Here is a 17,658-nt window from a genome sequence, read left to right on the forward strand (position 1 = left end):
TTTTTCTGCTTCAGAGCACATTCCCTCTCTGCGGCCCCCCCAAGGAGAGAGCGTAGAGCACAAACCCACACAACCAGCCAGAGAAATCACTAAAGAACATGCTAATAAAGCCGTTTAAATAATTCATTTCTCCATTCTGCGTCCCCTGACTCCACAAACCTGCTACTGCCACTGCGGCCCCTTGGGCTGGAGCACAGATACTCATCATTCTCTCTGACTTCCTCTTCCTCTCTTTTTCTCTCTCTCTTTCTCTCTCTCTCTCATCCTTTTTTTCTCCCTGTCCCTCAGACTCATCTCCGTCTCTCTCTCTCTCTTTCTCTCTCTCTCTCTCTCTCTCTCTCTCTCTCTCACTCTCTCTCTCACTGTGTGTGTCCCCAGCTCTTCCGTCTTCACCTCTGTGTCTTCTTCCTATTTATTGTGCTGGAGATGTTTTATTTACTGTCAGAATAATTTCCTGGAGGTAAATTCAGATCTGAGGGTAGTTTTCCCCCTGGAGTGTCTAGAGAGTGTGAGTTGTGCCACCGAGCGCAGCAGCAAGCCACGTGATACGCATCACTCATTTGTATTTCTCTCTCTCTCTCTCTCTCTCTCTCTCTCTCTCTCTCTCTCTCTCTCTCCTTCTCTCTCTCTCTCTACCCCTGATGCTCTCAGCCTCGCTCATATTCCTCAGTTTACATCTATCACACCGACTCGCATTATGTTCATTATCAAACTGTAATTATAAACATTATCGTATTTCACATGCTCGCACACCCATCTCTGCAAAACCAGCTTTGTTCCAGAGCTACAGCACTCACTACATAGTGCATAGTGAAATAGCTCATTTGAGTGAGCTCTCCAGCTTCTCATCAGTTTGATCTGTGGCTTTCTCACACACAGCAGAGAGCATTCTGGATTTTAATGAGCTCGTCGTCCTCTCTCTGTCGGGGTTCCTGTCTTTTTCAACTAATGCACTTTATGTAGCCTTCCCACTATAGATCTCCAATGGAGATGTTCTATTGATCTGCTTTAAGTCTCTATTGAACAGGCCATTAATTGTTGCCCTCCCTTTCCCATACAGAAAGCTGTCTCTTCCCGATAATAACACGGTATGGTTCATTCATTTGGTAAAGTAATTATCAGTTAAAGTGAGTAATTCGTTAGGTGCCCCCCACCCATAAACGAAAAACCTAATGAGCTGCGAATGTTCTGTGCTTAAATGCCGTCTTCATTTGTCCTTCTAATTTGGAGCACCTACCCTCCGCTTCCTCCTACTCCCGCTCTATGGATTTCCCCACCCTCGTTCTGATGGCTTCCCGATCAATAGCAATAACCCCAGAATTAATCATGCAATGAACAGACGGTGCTGCAATTACCGGCAGCCTCTTGTAAAGATCACAGGTAGTTGCATGCAAGTAGTTTTGTTCTGTTTCAGTAACATTTCACTTCAGGGTTTATAGTTAGAAAACAGTAGAAACCTGTGTTGTAGCCCTGAAATGTAAAAGCAATAGTTGATTGAAAAATATAAAATATATGATATTTTTTATTTTTAAATGATATTGAAATGGCAGATAATTACTACATTTTGTGATCATTTTACATTTTTTTATATTGCATGCAGGTTGTTTGAAAATATGTATTTAAAAGAACATTGATTCTTTTATTTGTTTGTTTTGTGGACTCATCAGTGGCCTCTTCTGGCCATTATGGGTTTATCTGTACTAGCCTATAATGGTTTAAAGTGTAATGCTGATACAGCAGGAAGTTCACATTGAACTGATAGCACTGAGCATGCCGGTAGAGCTTGTTACAGCCTTAGTCACCAGTGAGGACAGTGTGGAGCAACGGTTGTTGAAGAAGGGGAGGGCTGTTAAGCTAGCTTGGAGGAGTTTGGGTCTGAAACGCCAGACTTCACTGTTAAGCCTTCTGGACATGTTGAGGGCTTAAGCTAGCGATGCAGTGTACACAAGGGCTAGACCCAGTGATTAAGCTTTGGTGTTAGGTTGTTGATCAGATCATAAGCGGCTACAGCCATCCTATTGGTTTGGGTTAGGACTTAAATGGCCAAAGAATACGGGAATGTTATAGTTGCAGGTAGGAAGAGAGAAGCTCTTATGGATTGGAGAGAAGCTCTTATGGATAATTTATATATATATATACACAACTCTCCTATATATATATTTACTCTGTGAAGGACTGGCGCCCCCTCCAGTGTATATTCCCGCCTTGCTTTATATATGTATTTATTTATGTAGACTTAACATTTGTAGTGTCCTGTAATGGTTCAAACTATCATTTTACTTTTCTTCAGTGAGTTTACAAGCAATTTTATGGAAGAAGCAAAGTTATAAAAGATGCCTTTAGCTGTGGTCACACTGGGTTTGTGTCTGTGAATTCATGCACGCAAAACATTCCACTCATTTCCATTCATTTGACCTTGCGACTTTTTCCATTGAGTTAAATTTGGGTAAAATTAGACACGCAAACTTGTGTTCCCAACAATTTGCCGCACTGCTATGTGACCGGGAGTGAACTTGGAGAAATAGCTGAATGTTTCACAACTGGAGATATTAGACAGCTCTTTGCAGATTACACAATACGACACAAGTGACAGTAAAGTTAGAGCCAACAAAACTCTTTTCTGGGGGCTTCTCATTGCCACTGCTGTTACAAAACTAGCGTTCTACAAATGTGATCCTGCTGACAATAAATGGAGGACTGTTTACTGTGATGATTCCTGGTTCTGCTCGCAGCCACGCCCATTTCGACAGGCAAAGAGAAATTCAAAAATTCTAATGTGACTGGGGCTTGAAGTTGGTAAAATAAAAGTGAATAAATTAATGAATTATTTTTTAAATTCAATAATAATGACAAACCATTTTTTTTATCGTGACAAAGACATTTAGTCCTTTACACTGTTAAAAGGTAGAATGTGTGGTTGTGAGTGAATATTAATTAAAAAAAATTGCAAAACTCACTCATTAGAAAACCCAATTTAGCAAAAGCCTCTCAAATCCAGCCCAAAGCCCTGACGGTCTGTCAGGCTTTGAGTACCCTCTGCAGAGGGGGGCAGACATCAACATTGCTGCTTTTTCGAAGACCTCCCTCTGTCTGTGACTATTCCATATATCACTTAGTTGCATATGTGAAATGTGAAAGAGAAGGGAACATACAAAGTTCCTTTTTAAATGTGAAGCACCTGGAACCGGCTTCTATATATATACATATATTTTCCTCAGCAGACACACAACATTTGGACTAAAGAGACATTTCAGTAAATCTGATTTGTCTCTAAACTATCTCTTTAACAGTGCTTAAAGCAAAGGGCGAAATCTGAAATGACTGTTATGTCATGATTTTCTGTTTTCCTTGGCAATGGCCGTTATGGACTTCATCAAGCCGAGCTGTTGGAGATGGGAACAGTAGTGTAATTATAGGTGTCCTCTCCAGACTCAACTTTCCTTCTCCCTGTTCGTTCGCAGATGACTTTGCCATTGGTGTGTGATGGGATGTGAGTGGAGATGGTGATTCATGCTCTCCCAAGAAAAACAAGAGGGTCTGCCAATGGGCCAGAGGACACCAGTGTCCCGCCAGGGAACAAACTCTGTTTACTCAAAGAGTCTTTTGACCGGACTCTGAACACGGACAGTTTGTCTGTGTGTGACTGTTTGTATAGAGAGTATAATGGGAAAAAGGGAGGAAGGACGGAAGGAAGGAAGGATGGAAAGAGAGATAAAGATAGTCTCAGGAAGGAGAGTGAGGAATCAAAGCAAGGAAGAGAAAGTTGTATATCCTTGCTTCTCTGGCACCGTGACTTTTTTGTCTGTATTGCTTTTTTGTTTTGTTGCACCACTATTACCACCACATCAGCGTCACTGCAGAACTGAGAATGACCTACCGCCGAGGTCATACCTGCTCTGTGGTGATCCTGTGAGGGTCCTGACCTTTGAAGAACAAGGTGAAAGGGAGCAAACAAAGTGTGCAGAGCAAAGGGTGCACTACACTCTGTAATAGCCATATACTTTTTTTCATTTTCTGGAATAGTGTTAAAATATCAGCTAGTGTTACTACTTCATGATGAACAGACCATTTTAAATTTATATTCAGTATAGTTTAGTTTCAATTAATACAATATAAATGCGAACTAAGGACAATATCATTTGCACTCCCATGTATGGAAACTTTGAGGGTCAGCTGCTTGGTCTAAAGCCGACCTTCTATTTCTTCCCCATGAGGCAAATCTAAAGAACGACTATGTGAGCTGGTCATCTTTTTCCATACTCTCAACTACAACAACAAGACTTGCTTTTAGTGGCTGTTCCTGCCCGGCACTCTGATATGACTGAGTTGTTTCTTGATGGTCTGTGTCGCCGTGAAGTTTTGTGAGGGAGGATATAAAGGCCAGCCATGTGAATATTGACCTTACCGTGCTGTGAGAGCCTTTATCTGTGTGGCCCACGAGAGTAGATAAAATATTGACACATGTAAAAGCCTTCTATACAATAGATACAATGTTCATATGCACATTTAGCATCTGAACAATTGGGGAGAGTGTCTACAGCAGAAATATGGCTATTTTATTTACTTTCAATAAAAGCAGAAAACCAGAAGTTGAATTAAAAGCAATATTCTCAAAATTAATAATAATTATAATAATAAAAGAAAACATGTTTTTATGAAGTTCTAAAAATGTTTCCTTACCATTTGCTGCTCTTCAGTCTGTTTGTGTATTGGAAACCGGTCTAATGTGTTTACAAAGCCCCAGTGTTTGGAACTGGATTTAAAAACATGCTGGGTTTTCTCTCTCTCTCTGCTAATGGCAGATATATGGCATCTGTGAGTTGTTCAGACAGTGAAGAGATCCCCGAACACGTAAAAAGCTTGGAGTAGGTGTGTAATATTGGCTCATTTTTGCTTGTTTAAGATTGTTTAAGGTGGAACTGGCTCTAAATCTGGGCGGAGCTTCTGAATGTAAACAAACCAGAGAGAACAGGACTTCTCCAGAATCATCGACATTACCTTTAATGAAAGTGAGTTCACCGGCATCTATCACTCTTATTTGTCTCGGTTCAGTTTGAGGTGGGTTACTTCTTAACTTGGCTGATAGCTATGTGCTTACCCTCAGCAGTATCATTTCAAAGAGATTGGTGACCACTATCAGGACTTATCCATGACCCCAGAAGTGGACCCACTGTGAGAGCTGAACAAAGCTTTTTGCCACGATCAAAAAATTGTCCATCCGAGCCTTTCTCAGCAGGGAGAGAGAGAGAGAGAGAGAGAGAGAGAGAGAGAGAGAGAGAGAGAGAGAGAGAGAGCGAGAGCCTTCACACATGTGCATGCTTATACACACCCACACGCTCCCTCACAAACACACACACACACACACACACACACACACAGATGAGCCGCTGACTTAGGGAAACAGGGAAAGAGGGTGTTAAATCCGCCTTTATCGAAAATTGGCTCTCCCAGTTAACAGCCCCTAACAGAAATCCAGTCGGGTTTCCAAGGTAACCACTCCACAGATCTCTGATTGTGGGCCTGGTTGGAGATGAATAGTTTATTGTTGTGAGACACACCACAGCATATGGGGTCTCAATATTAGCCCAAATCCTGTTGTTGTTGTTTTTTTTTTTAATTATCATTAATTAATAATTTTTTTTAATTTGTATCCTGAGTTGAAGAGAATTTTGTGTTCAGGATTGTAGTGTCCAGTTTGTATCGATATAGTCCTGATCAATAGAGGAAAATGTTTTATATAAAATAATTTTAATTATTGTATTAAATAACAATGTATTGAAAATACTGAAATGATTACAGTGTTTAGTCTACAGTATCTCCTGCCAAATACAGCATCTTCAAAAACAGTATGATAGTTCATTCAAGGATATCAATTATATAAATTTTTAGTTATTCTTTGCACTGTAGTACTGTTGTTTGAGATTTTGGCTTTTCAAAATGCACATATTTTTCTTCAGAGCTGACAGGGATCTGCCTCTGTTGTTTTGCTGTATTCTGTGCATTGACTGGGGTGATGTTTGAAGTGGTATCCAGCCTGAAATCATGAAGTTATTGGATATTGTACCTCCTCTGGATATTAGAATCAGAGGTGTAGTGCCTGTGTAATGTCCCTTGTAGAAATTGGTTGCAGATAAATGTTCAACAGACTCATAAAGTGATAGTAATTTTACTTCATCTCAAATCATATGTTGTTGCTGCCCAAAGAAAAACATTTATCTACAATATAGTAATTTTACATGTATAAAAAACCTTAACTTTCAATGGAAGTCAGTGTAAAAAAATTTATTTATATACATTTGTATAGGGCGGCACGGTGGCGCAGTAGTTAGTGTCGCAGTCACACAGCTCCAGGGACCTGGAGGTTGTGGGTTCAATTCCCGCTCTGGGTGACTGTCTGTGAGGAGTTGGTGTGTTCTCCCCGTGTCTGCGTGGGTTTCCTCCGGGTGCTCCGGTTTCCTCCCACAGTCCAAATACACACGTTGGTAGGTGGATTGGCGACTCAAAAGTGTCCGTATGTGTGAATGCGTGTGTGTGTCTGTGTTGCCCTGTGAAGGACTGGCGCCCCCCAGGGTGTATTAATGCCTTGCGCCCAATGATTCCAGGTAGGCTCTGGACCCACCGTGACCCTGAATTGGATAAGCGGTTACAGATAATGAATGAATGTATTTGTATATATATAAAACACTTATCCAGATCAGGGTCGTAGTGTGTCCGGAGCACACCCAGTGATTCTGAATGAATATATATTTCTAAGAACCTATTGAGTGGAGGTATACTTTCATTATAATACAAAGCAACTTCAAAGCAACATAAGTCCTCTATCCATGATATAGATGCATTCCTGGAATTTTATTAACAGTCGGTTTTATTGACCTGCATTTACACTTCAGTAAAGAAGCAGATTTTCAAAGAAAGTATCTTCAGATATTTGGTTCACTTTAGTCTGTAAAGCCAGTAACATGAGCGAAGAAAGTCGGGCAGGATTTTTGTTCTTTTATCATGTTGAGAGATGAACCAAGCAGGTATGCAGCAGTGAGGAATCAAATGGTGCCTGTGAACTCGCACTGGCCCTGATAGGCTATCTGCGACCAGGACGAGCCCAGGCTCCTGATGGAGGGTAATTGCCTCTGCGTATCCCCCTGCGTCAAATCTCGCCGGCGCTCTAAACTGGGGCCGACTGCTGGAAGCCCTTATGTCTGCAGGTAATTGGTTCCAGGCAGTGCCCAGAGATTGGGAGTGAGTGGAGCTAAGGCTGGCCTAGCACTCAGCACCAGGATTAGCTTGAGCTTTAGCGCTCAAACCAAACCTCTTTACCTTTTGTTCTCCAGAGGTAGTGTTTCCAGTGACTCCCATCTGGGGCCACTTGAAGTCCTGCTGGACAGTGGCATAACTGGAATGTAAAAGGCCATATGTCCTTAATGAATATGAATTATACATCATAAATGCCTAGTGCAACATGCTAAGATTATCCTATTGAAGTCCCTTGATCACCACCCATTTTTAGTCATAGTCTAAGGTAGTTCATAGATTGGGCACCCACCTCTTGCTGCTCTTTCATTCCTCTACTTCCTTGGTCAGATGTATCAGATATTAAAGGGGACATATTACACCTCTGTTTAAACAAGTTAGAATAGGTCTATGTGCTAAAACAAAACATGTTCATGAAGTTCCTTGCACAAAATCACTCTCACATAAAGAGATATCACCAGCTGTGTTCTTGCCAGTTTCACTCCCTTTCAAAATGCGCTGTTTAGTAGCTCTGTCACTTTTATGCAAATAAGCTGTTGCTGGCCACGCCCCACCAAGCCCATGCATTTGTCTGATTCGGTAACAGCTGCAGTCTAATCCCAGGTGGAACAGAAGAAAAAGAAGCAAACGTGGCTGTTTATTTTCCAGCTTACAGCATGTATTGTAATAAATTTACTTGTTTTGATTTAATCTAAAAAGATTTCTGTATTTTTACTAATTTGTACCATAAAATGAATAGGTAATTATCAAATAGACAAAAGTCCTCCTACAGCTTGTATGTGGAATTTTTGCAAACAAACTCAATCCAGGAAAACTGAGTGTTGTGTAAAATATAAATGCCCTTCCTACCCTTTAACATCTCCAACCGCTCTTTTTACTCCCATCCTCCAATCCCCAGCAGCACTTGTGGTCCCCTGGGTTCGATCATGTGATCCTTAAGAGAAGCCCCACTCAGGGCTTTTAGCACATTCAGTGTGTGAGAGAGTGTGTGAGTGTGTTTGTGTGTGTGTGTGTGCCTGCCTAACAATCCTCTTAACCCTTGAGAATCCTGATTCAATTAAAGGCTTTACACTGTGTGAAGCACAACTTGGTGTGAAGACACTGTGCATGCTACAGGAGAGCCAGGGTATGTTGCAGGCCACTGGAGAGGGGTTTGTTTGCACCTTGCACAGAAATCGAATGGGCTTCCACTGAATGTGGGTCTCTGGGAGCTAAACGGGGTCTTTTCGGTTTTGTAGGACACATGCCTGCTTCATTCAGCGTACTCGGAGCGGTCAAGAGGATTTGTAAAAGGGACAGTGGTTTATGCCTGATTTTATTCCTTCACCAGTGTCCTATTTTAGCCTGAAATCATGCCCTTAGTCCTTGTTAATACATGTTTATATTCAATTGTTTAAAAATATATTATAGACTTTTGAAAACATCTTAGATCCTGATTAATAAGATCTCCATGCTCCAGCAGGCAGAGAATAATGATAATATTAAATAGTTTTATCCTGCCATTCAATCAGCTTTATTAGACGTCTATCTACCTTTTATTCCTATATATTTAACAACACAGAAGAAATTACCGCTGATAATTGTTCATGTTTACTTTAGTATTTCTGATTTTAAAGGAATATTTCACCCATAGTACTCGTTTGCTTTGAAGTGAATAGAAGACCATTTGGGGTGAGCAGTATTTTCGGACACAACAGCCTCTTTGTTCTCTTGCCAAATCAACAACACTAACAATCAAATCTTATGTGTGTTCCCTCGTAGGCAGCGTCCTCAGCCCTCAGCAGCTTGGGCCATGTCTACACAGCCATCGGCGACTACCCCAACGCCCTGGCCAGCCACAAGCAGTGCGTCCTACTTGCCAAGCAGTCCAAAGACCAGCTGGCAGAGGCTCGAGAGCTGGGCAACATGGGTGCTGTCTACATCGCCATGGGAGATTTTGACAATGCCGTGCAGTGCCACGAGCAGCACCTGGGCATCGCCAAGGCTCTGGGAGATAAGCGTGAGGAGGCGCGTGCCTACAGTAACTTGGGCAGTGCCTACCACTACCGCCGCAACTTCGACAAGGCCATGTCCTACCACACACACGTGCTGGAGCTAGCTCAGGAGTTGGAGGAGAAGGCCATCGAGATGCGGGCCTATGCTGGCCTGGGCCATGCTGCCCGCTGCATGCAGGACCTGGAGCGGGCCAAGCAGTACCACGAACAGCAGCTCAGCATCGCAGAGGGCCTGAAGGACCGAGCCGCAGAAGGCCGCGCCTCCTCTAACCTGGGTGAGCACTTTTATTACACTGAGGCGTAACTGAATCTGTCTTACACATGCAGTACCTAGTCACTGTGTAGTTTTGTTTGCATAAAAGTAAAATAAAGAGTATGTTTATAGGAAAACGAACAAGTAAGTAATTCCAAGCAGGACTAAAGGATCCAAGAACTATAATTATTACACTTTCCTTCAGTACCAGTCATTTATATTTTATTGTGAAGTTGAAAATGTTAGTAAGTTTTAAATATATAAAATAGTTTCACTGGAAAGTATAGGAATAACAAACAGCAAAACTTGAAAGGACACAAAAGGACACACTAGTGTATAGCTGAAGGTTATCTTGTGCGATACAGAAAAAAAATGTTGAATAAATCAAGAACAGCACCAATGATATAGGCAGATGTGTTGACAGCTGTGCCAGTCTGTCAAAGAACAGAGTATTCCATCATGACCTTAGAGGGCCTAGCGAAAAAAAAAAAGTAAACTACTAGAAGACTACAGAAAAGAAAGCCCACACAAAGACTTGTGAGAATGTGAATGAAAGATTAACCCATACCAGAGGAATGGACAAAGTTAAATGTGAATAATAAAAAAGTTAACTATTCGTGGTTCAAAGCCGAGCTCCTCATCCATGACACATGACGGCGTGGACATGTATGCTTGGCAGTGCCGGGACTTCACTTGTCTTTATTGCTGATGGGATGGCTCATGGCAGCTGTGGGATGGATTCTGAAGTTCAGAAAGTACAGTTTCAAATCTTAGTTGATGGTGCTTTCTGCTCAATGGCAACAAGAAATAGCATTTTTTGTTTTCTTGACGATAAAGCCAGTCAACTAACCTGAACAAAACACAGCAAAAACAACTTCTGAATAAAGAGAAAATGTAAACAACTGCATCAGCCTTGACAGTATGTTATGCCTGTGCAGTGTTACAGAATTTTGTACATTTTTGGATTTGTCCAAATACTACATTGTGAACTGTGATGGGAAGGGAGTATGATGAGAAATTGTATGTTTCACATTACATGTTGGTACATATACTTCAAGCAATTAAATATACTGTAGACACTCACTCACTGTCTGTAACTGCTTATCCAGGTGGGTCCGGAGCCTACCCGGAATCACTGGGTGCAAAGTGGGAACACACCCTGGAGGAGGACCTTCACAGGGCAACACATACTCACATTCACACTCACACATTCACTCATACACTCACACTTATGGCCCCTTTTGAGTCGCTAGTCCACCTACCACTGTGTGCTTTTGGACCGTGGGAGGAAACCAGAGCGCCCAAAGGAAACCCGCGTGGACACGGGGAGAACACACCAAACTCCTCACAGACAGTCACCCGGAGCAGGAGTTGAACACACAACTGCAACACTGTCTGCTGCACCACCGTGCTGCCCATACTGTAGACAGACTTGCCAAATTCATAATATGTATTTGAGAATATGGAACAGACAAATAAAAAAAAAACAATAAAACAGTAGCACACATAAAAATATTTTCAAAGCTGTTCAGTTTCAAGATTTTATATTTTTTAAAGACTACTCATTTTAGTTTTTCTTTTTTAAATAATTACCATTTTTCTAATTATGCATTCATGAAATTTAACGTGTAGACACAAGTGTTGAGCTCAACTCATTTGTGTAATCTCCATGGAAAAGCATTGCTAACAGCATTGAATTCTCGGGAGATGCTTCAGGAGACTGATGTCACCATGCTCAGTCCCAAGCATGAGCAAGAAGTATAAAGTCCCCACTGCACTGGGCTGTAGAGCAGTGGAACTATATTAAAATTCCTATAAATAGCCTTGCTTTCAGATGAATTACTGGGTTGAGTGGGTTTCTGAGAAATTTTGACCAAATTTTTAAAAATCTTTATTACATTTCTACAGAACACACAAAGGGTTAAATGCGTAACTTAAGAATAAGATCTGCAAAAGCATTAAATTATGTAGTGCCTGGAGGTGTGTGAAACACGGAATGAATTTATTAATGTTGTTAACCTGGTAATAATGACCTGTTGTACACTAGTGACCTTGAGGACGCGTAGTTCTGATGAATACCCACCCAGTGCACACACTTTAGCTCTTCTCTGCTCCTCCTAGCGCTCCCAATGTCAGACGTTGCATCTCTTTAGATTGTACAAGTGTGTGTGCAATGTAAGTGCAGGACAAATGGAGCCCATCAAAACCGAGTGTTTCCAAGCTCCTCCAATCCTTCACTTTGACTTCTAGTGCTTCACTAATACTTTCTCCCAGCCTGACACTAGCTCCATCAATTTGATCCGAGGCGTGTGCACTCTCCCAAATGAATAGATCAACTCTCGAAAGAAAAATGTTGCCATTGAAAAAAAAATAAAGAGTAGGTGCACCAGATTACAGGAAGCAAAGACAGCTACATCTGGAATGACTGCAGGTCAATTGTTATGTAAATAAGAGCTTTTCAGAACGAGGAAAAATGCCCAGTGCACATCTCTGACTTGATAGTCTTTAGTGCAATTCCTGAGTTTGTTTTCCTTTTGTAGTTGCATTTTCTGAACACTCATTCAGTCCAAAATTCCTGGAACATTTTAATCAGAAGAAAAAGATTAATTGATTTCTTTGAGTTGTTTTGAAAACACTGTTGTGTTTTGTGAAAACACAATTGCTCAAGTGCCCTCCAAGGTTATAGGCGTCCTTGACAAAGATGAGCGGTTAAAGGGTTTGTTGTTGATCATCTGGAGGGTTTTCTAAAAATACAAGAGACATCCAACCATACTCTGTGGTAAAAATAGCTGTAGAAAATGTAAAATAACAAAAAAAAAAACACACACTAAAAAATACACTTCCTTCAAAGTACACACCAATTACTAGCAGCCCTGTAGTTTTTATTTTGTATGCACTGTTTTGGCCAAACTAACAGCTCTGAATCTTCACAAGATAACAGCCATGAATCTGTTGTTGGATTTGATGAGTGTATCAAGGGATTTGAAAAAGGAAAAAAACCTACATCTAAAATCTCTTCCTATATCGTCAGAGTCTTTGGTTCTCACATATAGCTTCTTCACTTCAGTTGATCCCACAGGTTTTCCATAGGGTATATGCCATGGCTGGGGTATTATCAGTGCCAGAGACGGACAGGTTTTGATCTAAAACGTTTAGTACACGTACACTATACCGCAAAAATATTTGACACCTGCCTGGCCACTTTAACTACAGCAAAAATGCATTTTCTCTGGACATTTTACATCTTTGAACTAACAGTACTAACATTAATTATGTGGAGTGGAAAAAAAAACAAAACCCTGTCCACTGGGTTTGACAGCACTTTAGGGACACTTGAATCCATCTGTTTTTGGAGATTCAGTATCTGTGCCTTTCAGCAAGAAGTATGTTTCCCTGCACCTCACACACATTTTTTCGTAAAAACACGATGTATTTCCACAAGTGAAACGAAATTCTGTCCGGTACTTCACAGTGACATTCTTGAAATATTCAAAATATTCAAAGGGGCCTGGAGGCTGTGGGTTCGATTCCTGCTCCGGGTGACTGTCTGTCTGTTGGTGTGTTCTCCCTGTGTCTGCGTGGGTTTCCTCCAGGTGACTGTCTGTGAGGAGTTGGTGTGTTCTCCCTGTGTCTGCATGGGTTTCCTCCGGGTACTCCAGTTTCCTCCCACAGTCCAAAAACACACGTTGGTAGGTGGATTGGCAACTCAAAAGTGTCCGTAGGTGTGAGTGAATGTGTGAGTGTGTGTTACCCTGTGAAGGACTGGCACCCCCTCCAGGGTGTATTCTCGCCTTGCGCCTTGATTCCAGGTAGGCTCTGGACCCACCGTGACCCTGAACTGGATAAGCGCTTAAAGATAATGAATGAATGAATGAATGAATGAATGAATAATTATGACTTTATGACATGATAAACCGTTTTTCTCTGTTTTCTTATTCTGCCTCAGTCCAGCCCCCTGAAAGACTGAAAAACAGTGAGCTGGCCCTTTGGTTAAAATGCTTGAAGACCCCTGTTTTACACCATTGCTGTGAGGATTTGTTCGCATTCAGGGACAGGAATATTAGTGACTAAACTAAAGTCTAAAGGGAAAATGTGTTTTACCTGCAGTTTTTCATGGTCTTTGTATGGGCTTAATCCCATTACAGTGACTATAGGGATAAGTCCTTGTAATTTACAGTGGATTCAAGTGTAAAGCTAGAGATGAGATGGCTTGCCCACTGCTCTCCCTGCTCTCTCACTGAGCAGGCTCTCTGTCGGTTCACACTGTGTGAGCCTGAAACTCTATTGATCAGAATGGTCAATAGCAGGGTGCTGGGAAAGAATGGCAGCACTTATAAAATTAATGATTGCACACTGTGCCTACAACACAGCTGCTTGGCAACAGTAATGAACAAATTGATTGCAGCATCAAAGGGGGGATTGAAGGAAAAAAATAGAAGCAAATATTTATCGATGGAACAGCAAGAGTTGACTGAACAGAGGCTTTACCCTCTAGCTGTTGTTATCACTTGTGTATATAATTTCTGTTCATTTACATATGTGCATATGTGCAAAATGTAATACATAAACAGTTTTCATGTGTCAGGCCACCCATTATGAGTGGAAAACCACTTCAGCTGCATGCAGCTCTGTTAATCCTCAAGCTGAAACAAACACTAGCCCCAGAGACGGTGATAAAGATTTATCGGTGAGCTCAGATTTGATCCTACCTTTCTCTGAGTCTCAGGTAGGAAACATAAGAGAACCGTCTCCCCCCCAGCTCCATAACCGCTCATGTTTTATTCACAGGCGTTTTGGGTTCAGTGGGACGGGCGATATTCGAGCCCTGAGTGTGGCGAATTGGATCTCTGGATGTTATTGCTGAGTGGACGGTAACAGGAGGCACTGCTGTCCAGACTGAGAGCCTGTAGGAGCCGTCCACAATCATTACGCTGCTTCACACTCTCCAGTCTGTTTTTGTCTAGCTCTTCCACAAGAGAACACACAAATACTTTCTGTTTACCTGGCACTTGATACACAACATAATACGAAGAGTGTCGTAACATCCCTCCCACTCAAACAGGCCACAGAAGGACATGGTTATTCCCTCTTTGATACGACATTATATACTCATTAGCTCTGTTTTGTCCCACAACCGCTTTTCGGATGCTTTGACAAGCTAGCCACAGAATTCCACTTGGATCCAGTGAGAGTGTTTGAGGCGCTGCTTCTGTGGATTTTGGATTTAGTGCAGTCTCCAGCTCACTGCAGCAATGTAAGTGCAGCACCAGGCCAAAGTAAAATAGCGCAAATTCTGGCATCTTCTGAAATGGTTCACCGTTTAAGGAGATAATATTGTTAAATGGAGGTTTGCTGGGAGCTATTCTATGTGATTTCTAGCATGACATTTTTTTTTATGTGGAGCAGATTGGCAGTAACATAAATGGTATATATTTCAACCCAGATTGAAGAGTTTGCAGGTTCTGTTGTGCTGACGATATATAGGAAATACCAAGCCCTATGAAGCTGGGAAGGGTTAGGCTCGGTTTGATCTATCTAGCAAGGAGACACAGCTGTCAATCAAAATGCAATTTACCTTACCATTCTCTTGAAGCCAAACAAAGCCCAGACTTTTCAAGGATTTCAATGTAAACAAGTCTGCCATTTGTTTGTCTTTATTTCTCCCCCAAGCTTTGCGGAGTGCTATAAATCACATGATGGAATATAGCGTCTTGTTTAATGTCTGAGTTGTCAGGCTTTTCAATAGAATGAGCCAAGGCAGGAAGCGCTGGAGAAAGGCAGGAGTCATAACAGAGGAAAACAGCTTTTGTGTTGACACCTTCTAAGATGGATGTCTTCTCTCTTCTATCCCTCACCTTTTCCTGAAACATCGTGGTGATCAGCTGCTGCCCGATGGTTAGTATAAATGATGAGGTGGAATGATATGAGAAGGAACGTCCAGAGGTAGCAGAGCATTGATCGAGAATTTTTGTGGCAGATGTGAGGAAATGAAAACACACAGAAGCTGTTTTGTTGTATGTCTGGATTGAATCTGGATATTTTGTCCAGGTTCCTTTTGTTTTGTTTTTGACGTCCGTAATGTGATCAGATCACATTTTACTTTCCCACTTAAAAATCACCTCTACGTGTATATTGTTGATGTTTTATTTCCACTAACCCAAACTACTCTAAACACAGGTGTAATTTGTTGCTTAGAAGGAATTAAAGTTCTCAGTTGCTATGACAAATTTCCATTAACCGGTCAATTCCGTTATGCGGTTGTTGACTCATGAGGTACTGATATGTTGTGGTGTGTGTTTAAAATCTTAATGATGTGTCTGAATAACAGAGGATTAGAAAGAGTGACAGAAAACAGAATTACTGCTTTGAATTGCAAAAAAATTGTAATCTAAAATCATAATAGTAACTTTACAAGAGAAAAAAAAACTTCGGAACTTGCAATGGAAGTCAATGTAAAAAGATTTTATTCCAAGCCACTTTTAGTTCACAGATTAAAAACAGCATTAAAATCATATATAGCATATAATATCAAATCTCTTCCAAAGTATATTTTTCCTTTAAAAAATGATTTCTTAAAAACTTAAAAGTTAAAGCCCTTTTACAATTGGTTGCTGCCTTGGAGAAGAACAGAAATGGTTGCATGTAGCCTGGTGTGGTTGTCATAATCTGACTTGTTTATTAGGTGTTGAGGGCTCAGGATATGCACACACTGCCTACACATTTTTTTTAACCTGAAAACATAAAGGAATTCACACAAAACAACTTTTTTTGTGCTTTAATCAGTGTGTTAGCAATGCTTTAGTCCGTATTAAATATAGTAATTTACTCATTAAAACTCCATCAGTGGAGAGGTCTTTGTGATGCAGCTGCAGTAATTGCTTGCTAGCTGATGTATTTCTGTTTACACTGTACATGTATCTCATCACCAGAAACACATTCTAAAACAACACTTATATTTGGACTGCTCACAGTATTCATGTCAGAAAATTTGAAGTATGTGAATATCTGTGATCTTCAGACGTGGTGAGTTCTGATCATGCACCGCTGTTTGGAGAGCCTAACTTAGATCTCTTTGATCACAGGATCTAATCAGTAGGAACCGAATACTTTCATGCCCCTAGCTTATCTTAAGCTATGTTGATGCCACTAACTCCACTTTGTTGCGCAACTGAGTCTATTACTATGCATTCTTGTGTTGGGAATCCGTTCAGTTCTGCTTGGCAGTGGACCCAAGCAGTTCATAAAGCAACAGCACTAGGCTTCATACACAGAAGAGAAGAGTGCAGACTCGAAGAACAGTCTTTGACTTTGTTTCAAGGAATAAGAACCAATAAGTTTCAATAAAATGGTTTCGAAATGTTCACCCTCACAATTCAAAGAAACACACAGGCATTGCGTTGATGTTAATAATGGAAATGCTTTTCATTATTAAAGGTGCAATGTTAAGAATTTAACACATGTCGCAAATATAATGAGTTTTGGTTTGATCTATTTTCATAAAGTTGTCAAATACATGTCGAGGGAGCCCTAAAGCTTTGATGAGGAGTCAACTCTCCAGCTAATTAATTCAGAACATGGCCCTTTTTTTAATGGAGGGATAATGCTTCAAATACGACAGCTATGTAATGAGTTCAAGTAGGACGTTTGCTTAGGAAATGAGAGAAGTTATAGTCATCCGGGATGGGGAGTAGCCCATTTGAAGCTTAAATTACTAGATTTCGTGTGATATCAAATGGCTCTGGTGCCTGGGGAAGGCAATATTTTTAATTTTTGTTTGAAGGACTGCCCTATTCCAGGTCCACATAGCAGAGCATCAAAGCTGAGTTGCCAATATCTGCTTTTGCAAAAGGAGTCAGGGTTTTATGAAGCCTCCTTCCTGCAGCTTCAGGCCAAAAAAAATGTGTATATATATATATCATATTTTTTTATATTTTTATATTTCATTCATATTCTCCACATGGCGAAAGCACCACCTTGTTCAGACAATTTTAACCTTCTTACTAACCTCTGGCGAGCATCCCAACCTGCTCCGCCTGTGTGCTGTCACCTAGATCTCTGGGGATTTATCCCCACGGATGGGAATTGGAGCATTTCTGCTGTGTCCACAGGTGGCCTAGTAATCCTCATACTCCAACTATGAAAAGGCAGACTCTGCTTTCCAGA

The 17,658-nt window shown here is 41.1% G+C and overlaps 1 protein-coding gene across 3 annotated transcripts in view; it reads left to right on the plus strand.

The window, feature by feature from the left end:
• The window catches only part of ttc28 (tetratricopeptide repeat domain 28), a 260,887-nt gene that overhangs the window by 194,796 nt on the left and 48,433 nt on the right, over positions 1 to 17,658 (plus strand). For all 3 annotated transcript variants that reach the window (XM_066650646.1, XM_066650647.1, XM_066650648.1), the window contains one exon: positions 9,010 to 9,517. In XM_066650646.1, the coding sequence (XP_066506743.1) occupies positions 9,010 to 9,517 (508 nt within the window). The remainder of the gene's footprint in view (positions 1 to 9,009; positions 9,518 to 17,658) is intronic.

This window comes from Hoplias malabaricus, chromosome 18 (genome assembly GCF_029633855.1).
Source record: "Hoplias malabaricus isolate fHopMal1 chromosome 18, fHopMal1.hap1, whole genome shotgun sequence".
In the NCBI taxonomy this organism is placed as follows: Eukaryota; Metazoa; Chordata; class Actinopteri; order Characiformes; family Erythrinidae; genus Hoplias; species Hoplias malabaricus.